The sequence below is a fragment of the Heptranchias perlo genome, chromosome 16 (genome assembly GCF_035084215.1).
Source record: "Heptranchias perlo isolate sHepPer1 chromosome 16, sHepPer1.hap1, whole genome shotgun sequence".
NCBI classification, from domain to species: domain Eukaryota; kingdom Metazoa; phylum Chordata; class Chondrichthyes; order Hexanchiformes; family Hexanchidae; genus Heptranchias; species Heptranchias perlo.
The window spans coordinates 24,424,157-24,443,013 of NC_090340.1; the positions used below are offsets into that span (position 1 = coordinate 24,424,157).

General features: G+C 41.1%; 1 protein-coding gene across 3 annotated transcripts in view; it reads left to right on the top strand.

Moving 5' to 3' along the window:
* The first annotated feature begins 711 nt into the window (after positions 1-711).
* cenpt (centromere protein T) overlaps positions 712-18,857 on the top strand; it is a 54,805-nt gene continuing 36,659 nt past the window's right edge. For 2 of the 3 annotated variants that reach the window (XM_067997833.1, XM_067997831.1), the window contains exons 1-8: positions 712-822; positions 2,320-2,446; positions 4,127-4,268; positions 4,908-5,001; positions 5,577-5,719; positions 7,688-7,760; positions 12,168-12,295; positions 16,298-16,373. In XM_067997833.1, coding sequence (XP_067853934.1) covers positions 725-822; positions 2,320-2,446; positions 4,127-4,268; positions 4,908-5,001; positions 5,577-5,719; positions 7,688-7,760; positions 12,168-12,295; positions 16,298-16,373 — 881 coding nt within the window. In that variant the 5' untranslated portion in view covers positions 712-724. The remainder of the gene's footprint in view (positions 823-2,319; positions 2,447-4,126; positions 4,269-4,907; positions 5,002-5,576; positions 5,720-7,687; positions 7,761-12,167; positions 12,296-16,297; positions 16,374-18,857) is intronic. The other variant, XM_067997832.1, reaches the window with a different exon arrangement.

Below are 18,857 nucleotides of genomic sequence, written 5' to 3' on the forward strand. Positions count from 1 at the left end.
GGGACCGGACCGGAGGTGGGGGGGGCACGGACTGGGACCGGACCGGAGGTGGGGGGGCACGGACGGGGACCGGACCGGCGGGGGTGGGGGATGACGGACGGAGACGGGGGCGGGGGGACGGACGGACGGACCGGGAGGCGGGGGCACGGACGGGGACCGGAACCGGACCCGGGGGGACGGACACGGACGGGGACCGGAACCGGACCCGGGGGGACGGACGGAGACCGGACCCGGGGGGATGGGGACCGGGGGGACGGACGGACAGGGACCGGACCTGGGTCGGGGGGGGGCAACGGACGGATGGACTGAGATCGGACCTCCGTTTTGAGGCTCCAAGGCATATCAGTTTTATTTTGCAGGGTGTCAAGACAAACTTGTCAATCTGATGAATAAGCGAAATGCAACAATGAAAGAGCAGTACATGCGTGGATTGCATTATGTTTGTATTCTGTTACTTTGTACGGTCCAGCAAATTTACTTGTCAGTGAACACAGTAAGAGCAGGCTTTAAAATCGGATCTTCCCAGATCAGCAAATTAAACAAGTGGTCTGACAAAAGCAGTGTTGGTGCACAGCCCTGAGTGAAAATCCAGTATGCTTCTAAATTCCAGCAAAATATGAAGAATTTGAAGCCCTTACAGCTTCTGGGTTAGCAACAAATGACTGAGTGGCGAAAAGTACTTGTGCTTAATAATTTATTTTTGCAGATTTTTCTAACCAGAAGGATGGATTCTTTACCTGAAGATGTGACGATGCGCACGCTAATTAAGGGTATGATTGCTGAAGAGGTTCCACAGAGTATAGTACGTCCAAGAACACACAGGTTAGAATGTCATCTCCACAATTTGTTATCTCTCTTCCTCCTCTTCAAGTCCACCAACATCAATCATCATTCCCAGGATAATACCCTTCTTATGATGAGTGTGCTATTTTAGTGAAACACATTAAATAATGTCACCTCAGTCTCACACAGAGGGGCCGAGCATTCTAAGGGCTTGATACAGGTTTCAGTCTCTGTGGGTGTGTGATTTCGAATCTCACCGTTGCCTGAATTTTGCAGCTGTGATTGCTGAAAGGTGAAGGCATTGGACTTGAAATCCAATGGGATTTTGCTGCACAGGTTGAAATCCTGCTCACAGTGCTACTGTTTAAAGCTCTGCTGAATGCTCAAATCAGTAAGTGTTGGAGCTACCTGTCAGGACTGAGCGATGCCCCAGTGAGATAGGTGCTTTTAACTGGGAGTGTTCACCTGTAACACTTCAAGACATGAGAAGGAACCTCCCTCAAGCTGCACCATTTTAGATGTTAAAAATAACAACAGGTCACCTGTCTTAATATCTCCTTGTGTGGCTCGGTGTCAAATTTTGTTTGATAATGCTCCTGTGAAGCACCTTGGGACATTTTACTATGTTAAAGGCGCTATATAAATAATTCTTCTTCTTCTTCTTCTTCTTCTTGTAAATGTTAACTCTTAAGTGGTTTGCTTACTGCTCAGTCGCAGAACTTGACACATAGTTGTCCATATCCATGGTGCTCTGGTTTCATGTGAGATTCAGAGCAATGCTGAACCCAGTTTAAGCCTTGCACTTATGTGCTTGTATGTGCATGACTGAACTCTGACTTCTGAAGGAAACTGATATTTTTGTGGTGAATTCACTGAACTAATGGTATAAATTGTGCATGGATATCTTAAGCTGCTTTTGTGTTATTGTTGCCACACTGGGAGAGTGGTGCTCAAACAGAGACCTCTAAGCATTATTCTCCCAGCAATGAGACAGAGGTGCCAATTGGAGAGCCAACAGGAATGAACCTAACATTTTGTCCTACCTCGGGTGGCAGCTCTTGGGACATGGGATGCTGTATATATTGATAATTTGGCATTGTCGATAGGAAAACAATGTGTTTTCTGTCAACGGTGTACTGTTAATGTAAAAACTCCTCTAGTGCAGCAGCAACATATCCGACTGCTGGGTAACCTGCTCTCAAGCTTCTGCCATTGCTGCTATATATAGAGGTACCCAAGTTCGCTTGTCATTTTCCATTAGAGTGCTGAACTCGTTGGTGAGTTGTTCATACACAAATGTGTTGCCGCACTGAGCTGACCCATCGTTGTTCAGAGGGCCATTAGACAAATGGTGTAATCAACATATCTAAAGATGCACGATCGTTCATCAAGTGTCCGTGAAAAACGGTTGTTTCAACAAAGCTTAGTAAATATTTTAACCAGATACAACTTGATTGACAGTTAATGAAACGTGACAGCAAAAAGAGTAATTTTTAGGTAATTTTGTAGGTCTTTAATTGTTTTTTGTTTAAACAGTAGGTTACAGAAAAGGACGAGTACTCCCAAAAAGATCACTAACATCTCTGTGCACCAGTCTCCAAGTATGGTTCTTCACAGCAAACTCAAAACAGAAGTCGCACGTTCTCTGAGAAAACAAATTGCGGTATGTAACAGGCCACTTTCTATTTTATCAAAACTGACATTAATTTATATGAATCTACTGTTGTGAAGGGTTTGGATACTTTATCATTTAGAAAAGCATTTTGTAAAAGTTTTAGTAAAGTGCCATATCATGAGATAAATGATGTCAGTGTGTTGATGCTCCAATATACTGAGCTGTCAGTTTGGCTCAGTTGATAGCACTCTTCCCTGAGTTGGAAAGACATGAGCAGATAATCCAGATAGCCACTTAAGTGCTGTACTGAGGGAGAACTGCATTTTTTGAGACATCAGACCAAGGCCTCATCTGCCTATTCAGCTGGAGATGAAAGATCCTGTGGCACTAAATGACAAGTAGATTTGTGTCTGGCATCTATTAGTTGATGCTCTGATGCATTTGGATTTACTGGAGGGGGGGGGGGGGGTTGGTTTGAAAATGTATACTTTAAAATAGCTGTGTTCAAATATATAATCTTTTGGTCTTCAGTGGAGGCAGGCATGATTATGATCCTAAAGGGAATCTTTGCTTCTCAGTTCATCCTTTTCCATTGTACTGTAGCCTATGTAGAGGTGAAATTGTGAAGACTTTGAGAGTAGAACAGAAACCTGTGTACAAGTTTGTTACAGACACTGGTCTAGATTTAATCATTGTAAACAATTTTACAACACCAAGTTATAGTCCAGCAATTTTATTTTAAATTCACAAGCTTTCAGAGGCTTCCTCCTTCGTCAGGTGAACGATGTGAAAACATCCACATCATAGATTTAATAAGTGAAGGGTTGCATTTTTATTATTTTTGTATTTTGAGGAGGTGTGAGTTAAACCTTCTGTAATCAAATAAAACCTGCTGAGTTGACCCTTTACCACTGTTTAATTTTTACTTGTAGGTGTCAGCCTTTGCTCAGTGGTAGCACTCTCATCTCTGAGTCAGGAGATTGTGGGTCCAATTCCCACTCCAGATACTTGAGTACATAATCTAGGCTGACACTTCAGTGTCAAACTGCCATGCCAAAGCAGTGCTCAGTTAAACAGAGGCCCCATCCGCCTGTTCAGGTAGACGTAAAAGATCTAATGGTGCTATTCAGGAAAGAGCAGGGGAGTTCTCCTGGTTTCCTGGCCAAAATTTATTCCTCAACCAACATTACTAAAACAGATTATCTGGTCGTTTATTTCAGCTGTTTGTGAAACGTTGCTGTGTGCAAATTGGCTGCTGCGTTTCTCTAAATTACAACAGTAACTACACTTCAAAAGTACTTCATTGGTTGTAAAGTGCGTTGGGACATCCTGAGGTCATGAAAGACGCTATATAAATGAAGTGTTTTTCTTTCTTTAATAACCATAATTCAAAATTCATAGCCTAAGTGGCATGGTCTGAGTGCTTATTGTCCCACTATCTGTAGGTGAGGAAAGTACAAGCGGGTTGTGTCAATTCCAGTGACTAATTACAGTAATACGGTTTCTGTTCAACCCTGTGCAACGCTACATTATCACATGCATATAAACATGTTATGAACATTTGGTTCATAAGGAGCGAGGGCTCATTTATAGGAGTGGTCAATGATACTGAGCATGAGAAAAATGTCTGGTGAAGCCTTAAGATCGTAACAGTCACTTGTGTAGATCCAATACTGGTGCCACAATATACTCCTTTTTAATAAGGAAAACCTGTTTTTTTGGATAAAGGGAACTGCTGGATCATCTAAAAGGCATTCAATCAGAAGGAATTCTCCCGCACTGAGGAAAACAAAGACTGCAGAACCAATCCCTCTGGAGGCTCTAGATGATTATACACCAAGAGGACTTCTGAAGAAATTCATACAGACTGGTGGGTCGTAGCAGCATCTTTTTACAGTATTTATAGTTGTGGATAACTTGTGCATTTTTTAATGAGCTGCTCAATGCAGGGATGCCACACTTAAATATATAAACTGGAAAAAGAATTATGTCAATACCCAGTAATCTTATCACAGAGATCTAATTTGAGAAGTTTGTTGTGTGACTAGAATGTATATGGGAGTACTTGTGCAGTTCCACAGGTACTAGTCAGCCTTCAGCTCCTTGCCCAAGTGGCAATTAGTGTGTGAACTGAGTGTTGGCAAGCTATTCGACTATGGTGGGCTATCATAGCTGTGTGCTTCCTGGTCCTGACTTGATATCCACACATATGCCCTTTCCAGCAAAGGCCATTGGATAACATTAGGAATAGGAAGTCTTGCTGATTTCCCGAGTCCAGCAACTCTGAGGCCAGTTATAACTCTAGGATCAGCTAACTCCGTACAGAGCAGGGAATTCAACCCGTGATGACCTGGTCTGTCTAGCTCAGTTACGTACTGACTATACCAACTAAAGCATTGGGGGAAGAGACCAGACACCCTTAACAACATTACTTGCTCACAGATCTTTGTGTTATGTTAGTAGGATTAAGATTACAAGTTCTTAAACAAACTATCTGTTTTCTTAACAGAGCCGGAATCCTCGTTGGTTAAAGTTGTGAATCCCAAAATGAAAGAGTCTGCGCAAAAGAAATCTCAACCCAAGACCAAATTATCATCTGGCAGGTATATAAATTAATGAGCTATTAAAGAATACGTAGAGCTAACTTCTGACATGGATTATTAGTAGGAGGAATCATACTGCCTTTTTAATGTTCCTCTCTTCAAGGCACAGAATGTTGGTTTTAAAGGCATTGACGTCACTTAAATGGTCTTCATTCGCGTGTGATCCTAGGCAGTGAGTGTTAGCAAGCTATTTAACTGTGTGAAGCACCACAGGCACGCCTGATCCTGCTTTCACCTCCCACCTGCACATGCATACTTTCCAATAAAGATTACTGGATAGGGATGAGGAGTGAAAACCCTGGGTATTTCTTTTTACATTCCTAGATTGGAAGCACTGAGGAGAAATGTATCCCCCTTCTAATCACCCTGGATGAGTACAGACTGAGGATCATGGTACCTTCCTGTTCTGGGCCGCTCAATTCCACATGGGGTGTTGCACTGTCCAACTGAGCCATTGAGGGAGCTTCAGACCAATTTGAATCAGAATTTTAAATGTCATTCTGCAGGAAGATTGAAAATGTGTGTACAGTGGGCTGTCAGAACATATTGCTTTAAATGATTCCTGTTTTCTCCAGTAATGACAGCTTCAGTTTAAGTTTGCCAGCAGAAGATACTACAGAGCAGAAGTTGCCCATAGACCGTAATCTTCGCAAACGGAAGAAAATAAGTGTTTCAGAGTTTGAAAAGGCAACACAACAGAGACTCCAACATACAGCAGGTATATGTGGAATTATCCAGGTGTGTTCAAATATTTGAGAAATTGTTAGGACAAGGATTTTTTTCTCATGTCTGTTTAGATTTCTAGACAGTGTTGATGATCTTCCAGTTTACAGTATACTCAGATTTCACAACTTACCAAAAAACGTACGTAGACTAAATAGTATTGTTGCCTTAACTTGAATTATCACATTTCTTTTGCCTTGAAAGCCTATGCCATTTCTCTAACATTTCAGCTAATGTAGACCAAAGTAGCATTTGTTGAAGGTGAACTTTCTGGTTAGATGGACAACAAGCACTATTTCCAAACTTCAATTCCCTTGTCCCCTTAAAAATAAAAACAATTTCAGATTAGCCAAGGAACGAACATGGGTGTTGCTAGACAGCAGAAGACCAAGATTCATCTTCTACCATACAGGTGGTCGCATGATACAATGAGATTTACCACTCGCTCACTGAAATAATGTTGCTACAGTTTTGTTTTGAATTTACTCCCTGTCGTCTGGTTCTACTGTTGGACAAAGTGAAACAGATTGTCATGGTCTACGTTATCTAGTCCCTTTTTAGAATCCTAAAAACATCTCTCAATCTTTTTTCCAGTGAGAATATGCCTGTAATCACTCGTCATAATCCATTACCTCCATCTCCTCAATAATTCTAGTTGCCCTCTTCTGTATCCTCTCAATCGCTGCAATATTGTTTTTGACTGCAGCGACTAGAACTGTACACAGTATTCTAAGTGCAGCAGCACCAATGATTTCGAACGTGCAGGATGATCTCACTATTCAGGCTCAATGTTGACCTTTTAATACTCCCCAACATCTGATTTGCTTTACTCACTGCTGCTGAGCATTGTTGTGATTGACAATAAATTGAAGCTATCAGGACCCCCAGATCTCTTGCATTTTCCCATGCACTTTGTTTTCTGTCCATTTAAGTAATGGTTCCTTCCCGGATCTTTTGTTCCCATGCACTTTGCATTTCTCTACATCGCATTTCATCTGCCAATTGAATTTTATCTGTTTGCTCAATTCCCAAGAATGTTACAAAATGGCCTTTTTAAAGAAAGATGTTTTCCATTTCTGCTAGACCATCCAGTGCCTCTTGGTTTTTGATTTAAAATAAAAATCCATGTAAAATGTTGAAGGTTAAATGTGATTTTTAACTTACTTTGATTCCTTTTTCATTGAAAGACCAAATTGGTAATTTGGGATCTGAAGTCATAGTGGTGAAGGGGTGTGCTGCAATTTGACTAGAAAATGTAGCAAAGTAAATATGGTGGAAATCTTTGGCAGTCATCTTTGAAGAATAGTTGAAAATGTTGACCTTAGCGAAAAGCTAATCCCTTTATACATCTGTCGCAGCAACTGATTTTCACAATATTTAAATCAACAATCCTCATCTTCTCCAACAGCTAAGATTAGTTCAGTATAAGCATGTTTCAACAATGTAATAAGTATCTTCGGTGAAAATAGATATAGTATCTACAAATGTATTTCATTAACATGAATTGTACTTCCCCAATGCCTCAGCATGTTTCTCCAGTGAGTAGCTGAGCCATACAGACCATGAAGATCCCAGATTCTAACCCTGTTGCTGAATTACCTGATCTTAATCAACATAGCAGTGGCCTTGGGTTACAGGAGAAAAATAGGCCAGTTTTCTCACTTGATCATTTTCTGTGAGAAGTGTGTTTGTGTGGATGTATAGTGAGTTGGCTATGCTGCCCCCCTTCTCGCAGTTGAATAGCTGTGATTTTTTTTTTCCCCCACTCCACCCCATTTAGTAATTGAATAGCTTATCGACGATCACTTTCGAGGTGCATGTGTAAAGAATCACTTGTATGAGGTCCCAAAAGGAAACTAGCTTGTAACTGTGCTTCAGCAAGGCAACACTGCCTTCAGAAAAAAATGATGTGAATAGAAATAGTCGTGTTTTTTTGTGCTAAAATGTCTGTTTTGATTCCTAGAACCTCAAGAAAGTGAACAAGTGGAACTATATGAAAAGAGCACAAAACTTCCAGATGTCTCAACAATAGTTGGGTAATAACCATGCAATCAGATCAAATGAATGCTGATTTTACTTGATAGTACTAGAAGTTACCATTTTAAGGAATTTTGTTGCATTCACCATATCAATATTGAAAAGTTAACTGCATAGGGGTCTTGTATTGACGTAGGAATTCTACCATTCTAATGTTTGTGACTCAATTTTTGGGACTGACTGGGGAAATTAATATAAAATATCACTAAAAAAAATCCAATGACCAGGTGGAAAAGGAGTAAAACTTCTAGCATCACCATTAATGTACCCACTTTCTGGTGCACAATATCATATTTGTTGTAATTACATTTTCCTGCTGGATGTAGTGGCACCACCCGGTCTCTTTTTTTAAGCAGCAAATTCTGGAACTGAGCCTTTAATATGCGTTGTTACAGTGGAACCCAATTATTGAATTAACAGTTTTTAACCTAGCTTCTAACATACCTACAACCCTTTTTTGTTTCATTATGTCAGTTAATTGTTGCAGACTAACTAATGTCAGAAATGTGATAGGATGGCTTCAAAGACTTGGGACTTCAAAGTTAAATTAAATGTAAACTTTGTACTTTTCATTCTCCGGATGTGGCTAGGCTGGATTTATTGCCCGTTTCAAGTTGCCCTGAGGCGGTGGTTGTTTTCTTGAACTGCTGGGTTAGGTTTGATACAACAGGGTGGCTTGCTAGGCCACTTCTGAGGGTAGTTGAGTGTCGACCATGTTGGACTGGAGTCAGATCGTGTAAGGGCAACATGTTAAAATTAAAAGCGCCATATCTGAATGCATGAAGCATTCGTAACAAGATAGAGGAATTAGTGGCACAAATGGAGATAAGTGGGTTTGACCTTGTAGCCATTACTGTGACAGTGTTGCAGGATGACCAAGGTTGGGAACTAAATATTCCAGGGTACTTGACTTTTAGAAAAGATAGGCAAAATGGAAAAGGAGGTGGGTGAGTGGGGGATGGCCCTGATAATAAAGGATGAGATAAAGGCAGTAGTGAGAAAGGATTTTAGCTCAGAAAATCAGGGTGTAGAACCAGTATGGGTGGAGCTAAGAAATAACTAGGGGCAGAAAACACTGGTGGAAGTAGTTTATAGGCCCCCTAACAGTAGTTTTGGTGTCGGACAGAGTATAAATCAGGAAATTAGAGGAACATGTAACAAGGGTAATGCAATAATCATGGGAACTTTAATCTTCACACAGACTGGGCAAACCAAATTGGCAAAAGTAGTTCAAAGGACGAGTTCGTGAAAAATGCATTTGAGACAATTTTCTAGAACCAACTAGGGAACAGGCTATTTTAGATGTATTGTGTAATGAGACAAGGTTAATCAGTAATCTTATAGTTAAGGATCCTCTGGGGCAGAGTGATCATAACATGATAGAATTTCATATTGAGTTTGAGAGTTTTGTAGTTAAGTCAGAAACTGAGGTCTGAAATTTAAACAAAGTCAATTATGTCGGTAAGTTGGCTAAAGTAGATTGGGAAATTAGATTAAAAGATATGATTAGATAAGCAATGGTGAATATTTAAAGAAATAATTCATAATTCTCAATGAATATACATTACATTGAGGAATAAAAACTCCATGGGAAAAGTGATACAAACGTGGCTAACTAGAGAAGTTAAAGATAGTATTAGATTAAAAGAAGAGGCTTACAATGTTGCCAAAAAGAGTAGTAATCCTGAGGATTGGGAAGGTTTTAGAAATCAGCAAATGATAACCAAGAAATTGATAGAGGCAGAAAATTGAATGAGAGTAAACGAGCAAGAAATATAAAAACAGATTCTAAGTGCTGCTGCAAGTATGTAAAAAGGAAGAGATTAGCGAAGGTAAATGTGGGTCCCTTAGAGGCAGAGACAGGAGACATTATAATGGGGAGTAAGGAAATGGCAGAGATATTAATCCTCTCTGTTGTTTAATAGAGCAGTTGGGGAGGATTTAAACTAGTAAGACTGGCAGAGAGGTTAAGAATAAGTATAAGTGAAGTTGAAAAGCAGACTAGAATTATAAACTTAAGAAGGTGGATACAAAGAGACATACCTAGATATGAGAAATATTAAGAAGGATATTGAAAGAATAAGAAAAGAACATTTCCATCCTTTTTACTGATGTGTGTGAAGAGCCAGGGTTACAGTGTTTATATACAAATGTACAGTATTAGAAATAAAATACTTGGCTTTAGTCAGGGTTAGCCTGAGAGCTAAATATTTCCAACTAATTGTCAGAAGCAATAGAGAAGGGAAAAAAAGGAGGAAGGATGGTCTTGTTAAGAACACAATTATAGCCATAGAAAGGTTTTACTGATGATGCTCAGATGGAGTTTATTTGAGTTAATTGAGGAAAAAAAAGGGATCTGTTACCCTACTCAGAGTGGATTATGGACGACTATAGTGGGAAAGAAAATGAGGATGAGATTTGTTATCAATTTGGAGAGGTTTGCAGTGGCAACACAGTTTTAATTATTCTGGTGGGGGGGGGGGGAGGCGGTCTTTAACTATCCTAAGGTAGAGTAGGATAGGACAAAAGTTTGTAATAGAAATGGGGATGGGCTCTTAGAATGCATCCAGGATTTTTTTTTTAATCAGTATGTTGCACATCCAGCAAAGAAGGATGCAATAGATCTGGTTGTGGTTAACAAAACAAGACAAGTATGTGGCCTGAAGGTGGAAGGAAAAAATGGCAGTAGGTCAACAATGGGATATTTTTAAAAAGGAGATATATACCATTTTTTTTTAAAAAAAGACTATTTTAAGTCTCAGAATTTGTGGATAAATAAAGATGATAGAAACAAGCTAAAATTGAAGAGGGCATGTGAGACTTCTCAGAAGTATGGTAATTATAAAAGAGTATGGAAAATGGGGAAAGAGGTTAAGAAAGCGACAAGGAAAGGAAGGGGGGAGTATAAGGAAAGCATCTCAAAAAGTATTAAAAACAGTAAAGTTTTTTACAAATATATCCATACAAAGAATTGTTAAATGTAAGGTGGGACCCTTGAGCGGATAGTGAGTTAGTAGAGAATAAGTGCAAATTGCCGGGATGCTTAAGCACTTCGCTTCAAAGAAGGCTATTGGAGAGGAAGTAAATCTAAAATTGGTTAAAAGCAAGATAAGAGATATAAAAGGAACATAAATGAATGCTACAAAGATGCGCAGAGGTTAGTAATTTAGACCAAATAAATAGCTTGCAAGTAGTTTCAGATATGCAAGGAGAATAAGTCTGTGTGTGGCAAATGTCCTTCAATATGGACAAGTGCAATGTAATGCATTTGGGGTTTGGAAACTTTTTTGCAGGGCTACCTGTTATAGATTACAGATTGAGAGAGAGATCTGGGGGTAGTACATAAGTACATCAGTCGTTGATGATTTGTTAAAAGTTCACCAACAGTATGGAGTGGCTCTAGGGGATTGCGATAGTCATAACTGGTCATAATCCCAGCTAAATAACTTACTTTCTGTAACTAGAAACATCCTCTTCTGTCAGGAATTTGTCACGTTCCCTTTTCAAGGACTCCTGCAAATCCATACACAACGCATGTTTTGGTACACTGTTCCAAAGGACGATGACTCTGCAAAATCAAGTACTTCCTAGAATTTAATCTAACTCTCTACCTGAGTATTTTTATGTGTGCCCTCTAGTCTTATCATCCCTATGTAGTTCAAATAGAGAAGCCAACTAGGGTTTAAGGTTTTATTGCTGGAACCACTGAGTATAAAATGAAGAACACTGAACTTGGATTGCACAAGGCTTTGGTACACTCGCACTTGAAGTCTTGTCTTGTGTCCAGTTTTTGTCCCCACACATGGCAAAGGATATTGTGGCTTTAGGGAAGGTGCAGAGGTGGGCATCCAGAATGATACCCAACCATGGATCTCTTTGGACAGGCTCTAAGAGTTAGGGCTATATACTTTAGAGAGATCTGGGAGATTCATTGCCATTGCATAGGTTATTTGAAAAGGGAACTTTCTGAGAGAAGAGGCTGTTTCTAGTTATAGAAAGTAAGTTATTTAGCTGGGATTATGACCAGTTATGGGCTATTGCAGTCCCCTGGAGCTTTGCTTATTTGCCTTAGGGAGTTAGAGAGGAACTTCCCAGAGTTTTTCCTAAAATGGCCGTAGATTTGTTTCTGTGTCTTTGCCCAGGATATTGCGTGGTGTACTTGGATGCATTGTCTGACTGGGGTCGCATTAATGGGCCTGATGAGTTTTTTCTTGTCATTCTTTTCACAAGTTCTGGCCCACAGAAATGCAGCTCCTCTGAGCCGAATACAGTTGACAGTGCATTTGGAGAAATGTACGGCCTGGACTGTAACATATACCTCACTGAAGGTGTAAAGGTTTGGCAAACAGAGAAAGAATATAAAATAATCCATATGTTATATATTACAATAATCTGTTTTTTTGCAGTTTAATTAATCCTGACTTTGAAGAATCCACAACAAAACCAATTCTAAGTAGAAGACCTGTAAAACGCAAAGTCATAAATGAGGATGACTTTGAAGAGGGAGTACACAACTATCTGGAACAAGAAAAAAGTATGATATTTGTTTCAATTTTTTGGGCTTCATACAGTTTTTTGATCACTATTGCTTTACAGTTGCTTTGATGCATGAATGGTCTGTAGTGAGTTGCCACCCAGTTTTAGTTTTGCCTCTCCATATTTAAGGAATGAATAGATGCCAATATGTTGCAAGGTACAATGGATAATTGAAAAAGCATATGGTTTAATGTGAGCAATGCACAGCTTTCTGTTTTGTGTATGTGTGTAAAATGTAGATAAGTGAACATATATAGTTTTTATAATTAGATACTAAGGACAACAATTATTTGATATTAGTGTTAGATTTAAATTTGCTTTAATCACAGATCAAATTCAGAAAATTGGAAAAAGCTGCTCGATTAGTTTTGCAAATGGCTGGTTTCTGCCAGGTAGTACATTGAGCATGGGGCTGAGAATTGTGTTGCTTCTGCACACACATTGTGCTTTACTTTGCAGTACAATCGGTGGTGGTATGTTGGGCCCTTAAATAACAAATGTTGCCAATTTTTCTTATTATTGAAATTTAACAATTTTCTTAACCCCATTTGTAAGATAAAGATTGAGACGGACATAAGTAAGAGAAAGACCAAAGTAATAAATTGGAAAAATTTCAGGGAATGAGAATAGAACTAGGGAAAATAAACTAGAAACATTTACTGATAAACAAAGAAATAGAACAGCAGTGGGAAACATTTAAAATGTTGATCAATAGAGTACAGGAGAAATATATCCCACTAAAAAGCAAGAACAAACTAGCCAGTAATGATACACCATGGATGAATCAAGAAATACGGTCAAAATTAAAACTAAGGAAAAGGCCTACACTAAGTATGTAGATAACAATGGAGGATGACAAAAGGGAATACGAAAAGGTTAGGAAAGAAGTTTTAAAAAAAAAACAATTAGGAAGGCAAAGAGAAACTGCTATTTTTTTGTTGTTCTTTGATAATTTAATTTTGTAAAGTATTCCACAGACACACAAATAACAAAAGAAAAATCAGGATTGGGATAGGGCCACTAAGGGGTACACGTGATAAACTCACAGGTAGTGACAGTGAAATGGCAGAAATATTAAATAATTATTTTGCCTCAGTATTTACCAGGCTAACATGATGGGCATGACATTTAGAAGAGATCAAAAAAGATATAATTGTGTGTGAGATAGAGAGAGGTCGGTCCGTAGGCCAGGGAACGACACACCAATGAAGGTCATGCTTCACCAACCTTTATTGAAGAATGGATAGCAAGCTGGCTACAAAACAGAAAACAGAGTAGGGGCTAAAGGTAGTTACTCAGACTGGCAAAAGGTAAGAAGTGGTGTTCCACAAGGATCAGTGCTGGGACCACTGTTGTTCACCATTTACATAAACGATTTGGACACCGGAATCGGAAGTACAATTTCAAAATCTGCGGATGGCACCATATGGGGGGTATAGTTAATATCAAGGAAGACTACAAAATACAGGAAGAGATTAATAAACTTGCAGAATGGGTGTGTAATTGGCAAATTTAATTTCAATATAGATAAGTGTGAGTTATTACATTTTGGTAGGAAGAATAAGGTGGCCACATACTGCTTTATAATAAGCAATAATCAATGAACTTACATCCATCATAAGGTCAGAAATGGGGATGTTCGCTGATGATTGCACAGTGTTCAGTTCCATTCACAACCCCTCAGATAATGAAGCAGTCCGAGCCCGTATGCAGCAAGACCTGGACAACGTCCAGGCTTGGGCTGATAAGTGGCAAGTAACATTTGTCCAGGCAATGACCATCTCCAACAAGAGAGAGTCTAACCACCTCCCCTTAACGTTCAACGGCATTACCATCGCCGAATCCCCCACCATCAACATCCTGGGGGTCACCATTGACCAGAAACTTAACTGGACCAGCCAGATAAATACCGTGGCTACAAGAGCAGGTCAGAGGCTGGGTATTCTGCGGCGAGTGACTCACCTCCTGACTCCCCAAAGCCTTTCCACCATCTACAAGGCACAAGCCAGGAGTGTGATGGAATACTCTCCACTTGCCTTCATGAGTGCAGCTCCAACAACACTCGAGGCTCAACACCATCCAGGACAAAGCAGCCCGCTTGATTGGCACCCCATCCACCACCCTAAACATTCACTCCCTTCACAACCGGCACACCGTGGCTGCAGTGTGTACCATCCACAGGATGCACTGCAGCAACTCGCCAAGGCTTCTTCGACAGCATCTCCCAAATCCGTGACCTCTACCACCTAGAAGGACAAGGGCAGCAGGCACATAGGAACAACACCACCTGCACGTTCCCCTCCAAGTCACACACCATCCCGACTTGGAAATATATCGCCGTTCCTTCATCGTCGCTGGGTCAAAATCCTGGAACTCCCTTCCTAACAGCACTGTGGGAGAACCTTCACCACAGGGACTGCAGCGGTTCAAGAAGGCGGCTCACCACCACCTTCTCAAGGGCAATTAGGGATGGGTAATAAATGCTGGCCTCGCCAACGACGCCCACATCCCATGAACAAATTTTTAAAAATGTGGTTGAAGAGCAGAGGGATCTGGGGGCACAAGTGTACAAATCACAAAGTAGTGACACAGGTTATTAAGGCCATTTTTTAAAAACAAAAAGCAAGTAAAGGACTGGTGTTCATTTCTGGAGGGATAGAATTGAAAAGCAGAGAAGTTAAACTTGTATTGAACCTTGGTTACACCACACTTCCAGTACTGTGAACAGTTCTGGACTCCATATTATAAAAAGGATATAGAAGCACTGGAGAAGGCGCAAAAAAGATATACTAGGTATAACCTCTCAGTACTGGTATCATTCTATCATTAAAGATTGAGCCGGCTGGGGCTGTTTTCTCTAGAAAAGAGAAGACTCGGGATGACCTGATAGAGGCCTTTAAGATTATAAAAGGGTTTGATCGGATGGACGTGGAGAAGATGTTTCCACTTGAGGGAGGGGCCATAAATATAAGATAGTCACTAATAAATCTAGTGGGGAATTCAGGAGAAACTTCTTTACCCAAAGCGTGGTTAGAATGTGGAACTACTACCACAAGGAATAGTTGAGGCAACTAACATGCATTTAAGGGGAAGCTAGATAAACACACAAGGGAGAAAGGAATAGAGGGATAGGGTGAGATGAAGTAGGGAGGGAGGAGGCTCACGAGGAGCATAAACACCAGCATGGACCTGTTGGGCCAAATGGCCTGTGTTCTGTGATGTACGTTCTATGTAATTCAAATTTTGCATGGCATACTTAGAAAGGCCTTATCAGTATATGTTGAACATCTTTGTGAGCTCACGGAGTGGCTCAATTGCTGACGGTACCTCTCTGCAGAACTGATCTTACAATCAGGAAGGTCATCGGGCTAGTGCCCGGTCTGTGCCAAGTTCGTTAATCTCAGCTGAGGTAAGAGCAATTGGCCGCAGTATCCTTTGGTCAGGGAGGGGGAAGTCGGCCAATGTTCTTGTATATAGTGACCTGCTAGAAAGTGCATGTTGACTGATGACAGATTGGGTTCACATGTGATCTCCTTATGGTGGAATACCCTGCTTACATTCTGAGGAATGGATGAGGTGCCAGAAATCAGCTGTTGATCCTGTTCTCACTTGTAATCCACACGCATGCACTTTCGAGAAGGGGGTCACTGGATGGTGGTGAACAGGAGCTCTGCTTATTTTTCCTTCCCTACAGCAGGGATGCTAATACTTACTGTAGTGTCCCCAAAGCTGTCCTTGCTATGATCATTTAGCTTAGCACAGATCAGGCATCAATCATAGGTCTTTCCTGATTTGTGCTGTTCAACACCACACAATGTTACATTTACCCAAAGAAGGTCCACCATATGTCATGTTTGAAATATATCTGGCAAGTTCAATCATCATTACTGAGATGAATGATATCTATAAGCACTTCTGGAAACGGAAATAACCGATGTCATCACCTAGGTATCTAAATATATTCAGTTGTTTCTCTGCTAAAATACTTGTTTTTTTTTAGAAGAACCTGAAGAAATTGTAAGATCTGGACCATTTGAAAAGACTGCGGGACTGACAGACATTTCAGGACTAGTTGGGTAATAAATAATAGACAAATGATATTCAGAGCTGTTGACTTTAATGGTGATTGAATAAGTCAAATTCATTTTATTGCATGGTTTCTGGTATTTTTATTGATAGTTGGAGTCAAATTCCATGATTGTATCCATGTTTCTATGTTGTAGTGCTGAAGACTTGTGCTCCAGAACTAGCTGCACCTCTAGCCAAACTCTTCCAGTACAGCTACAACGCTGGCATCTACCTGACAATGTAGAAAATTGCGCAGGCATGTCCTGTCCACAAAAAGCAGGACAAATCCAATCTGGCCAATTACCGCCCCATCAATCTATTCTCAATCATCAGCAAAGTGATGGAAGGTGTGGTCGACAGTGCTATCAAGCAGCACTTACTCACCAATAACCTGCTCACCGATGCTCAGTTTGGGTTCTGCCAGGACTAATCTGCTCTAGACCTCATTACAGCCTTGGTCCAAACATGGACAAAAGAGCTGAATTCCAGAGGTGAGGTGAGAGTGACTACCCTTGACATCAAGGCAGCATTTGACCTAGTGTGGCACTAAGGAGCCCTAGTAAATTTGCAGTCAGTGGGAATCGGGGAAAACTCTCCAGTAGCTGGAGTCATACCTAGCACAAAGGAAGATGGTAGTGGTTGTTGGAGGCCAATCATCTCAACCCCAGGACATTGCTGCAGGAGTTCCTCAAGGCAGTGTCATGGGCCCAACCATCTTCAGCTGCTCCATCAATGTTCTTCCCTCCATCATAAGGTCAAAAATGGGGATGTTCGCTGCTGATTGCACAGTGTCCCGTTCCATTCACAACCCTTCAGATAATGAAGCAGTCTGTGCTCACGTGCAGCAAGAACTGGACAACATCCAGGCTTGGGCTGATAAGTGGCAAGTGACATTCGTGCCAAGCAATGACCATCTCCAACAAGATGGTGATAGATTGAGAAAAGGAGAGGTGCAACAAGACCTGGGTGTTCTTGTACACCAGTCGCTGAAAGCGAGCATTCAGGTGCAGCAAGCAGTTAGGAAGGCGAATGGTATGTTGGCCTTCATTGCAAGAGGATTTGAGTACAGGAGCAGGGATGTCTTACTGCAGTCATACAGGGCCTTGGTGAGACCACATCAGGAGTATTGTGTGTAGTTTTGGCCTCCTTATCTGAGGAAGGATGTCCTTGCCATGCAGGGAGTGCAACAAAGGTTTACCAGACTGATTCCTGGGATGGCAGGACTGATGTATAAGGAGAGATTGGGTCGACTAGGCCTATATTCACTAGAGTTTAGAAGAATGAGAGGTGATCTCATCGAAACATATGAAATTCTAACAGGACTAGACAGACGAGATGCAGGGAGGATGTTCCCGAAGGCTGGGGAGTCCAGAACTAGGGGTCACAGTCTCAGGATATGGGGCATGCCATTTAGAACCAAGATGAGGAGAAATTTCTTCAGAGGGTGGTGAACCTGTGGAATTCTCTACCGCAGAAGGCAGTGGAGGCCAAGTCATTAGATGTATCCAAGAAGGCGATAGATATATTTCTTAATGCTTAACGGATCAATGGATATGGGGAAAAAGCGGGAACAGGGTATTGAGTTAGACGATTAGCCATGATCATTTTGGATGGCAGAGCAGGCCCGAAAGGCCGACTTTTGCTCCTATTTTCTATGTTTCTGAGAGTCTAACCACCTCTCCATGACATTCAACGGCATTACCATCGCTGAATTCCCCACCATCAACATCCTGGGGGTCACATTGACCAGAAACTTAACTGGACCAGCCACATAAATACTGTGGCTACAGAGCAGGTCAGAGGCTGGGTATTCTGCGGCGAGTGACTCACTCCTGACTCCCCAAAACCTTTCCACCATCTAGAAGGCACAAGTCAGGAGTGTGATGGAATACTCTCCACTTGCTTGGATGAGTGCAGCTCCAATAACACTCGAAGCTCAACACCATCCAGGACAAAGCAGCCTGCTTGATTGGCACCCCATCCAAAATGCACTGCTGCAACTCGCCAGCGCCTCCCAAACCTGCGGACAAGGGTAGCAGGCACATGGGAACAACACCACCTGCATGTTCCCCTCCAAGTCACACACCATCCCGACTTGGAAATATATTTCTGTTCCTTCATTGTTGCTAGGTCAAAATCCTGGAACTCCCTACCTAACAGCACTGTGGGAGAACCTTCACACGGACTGCAGCGGTTCAAGAAGGCGGCTCACTTCCACCTTCTCAAAGGCAATTACAGATGGGCAATAAATGCTGGCCTTGCCAGTGACTCCTACATCCCATGAGTGAATTTTTAAAAAACCATAAATCAGTGGCATTGATAACTTGATATCTGTAAATGTTGACATTTATGGAATTCCATAAATTTCATTGTATTTGACATGGTGCAGTGTTTGTTAGGTATTATAGAACATTAGTAATCAATTATTTCCAAGTCTATTAATCCTATGTCAGCAACTGCAAGTTTCCTTTTTGGGGGGGCGGGGAGGGGAT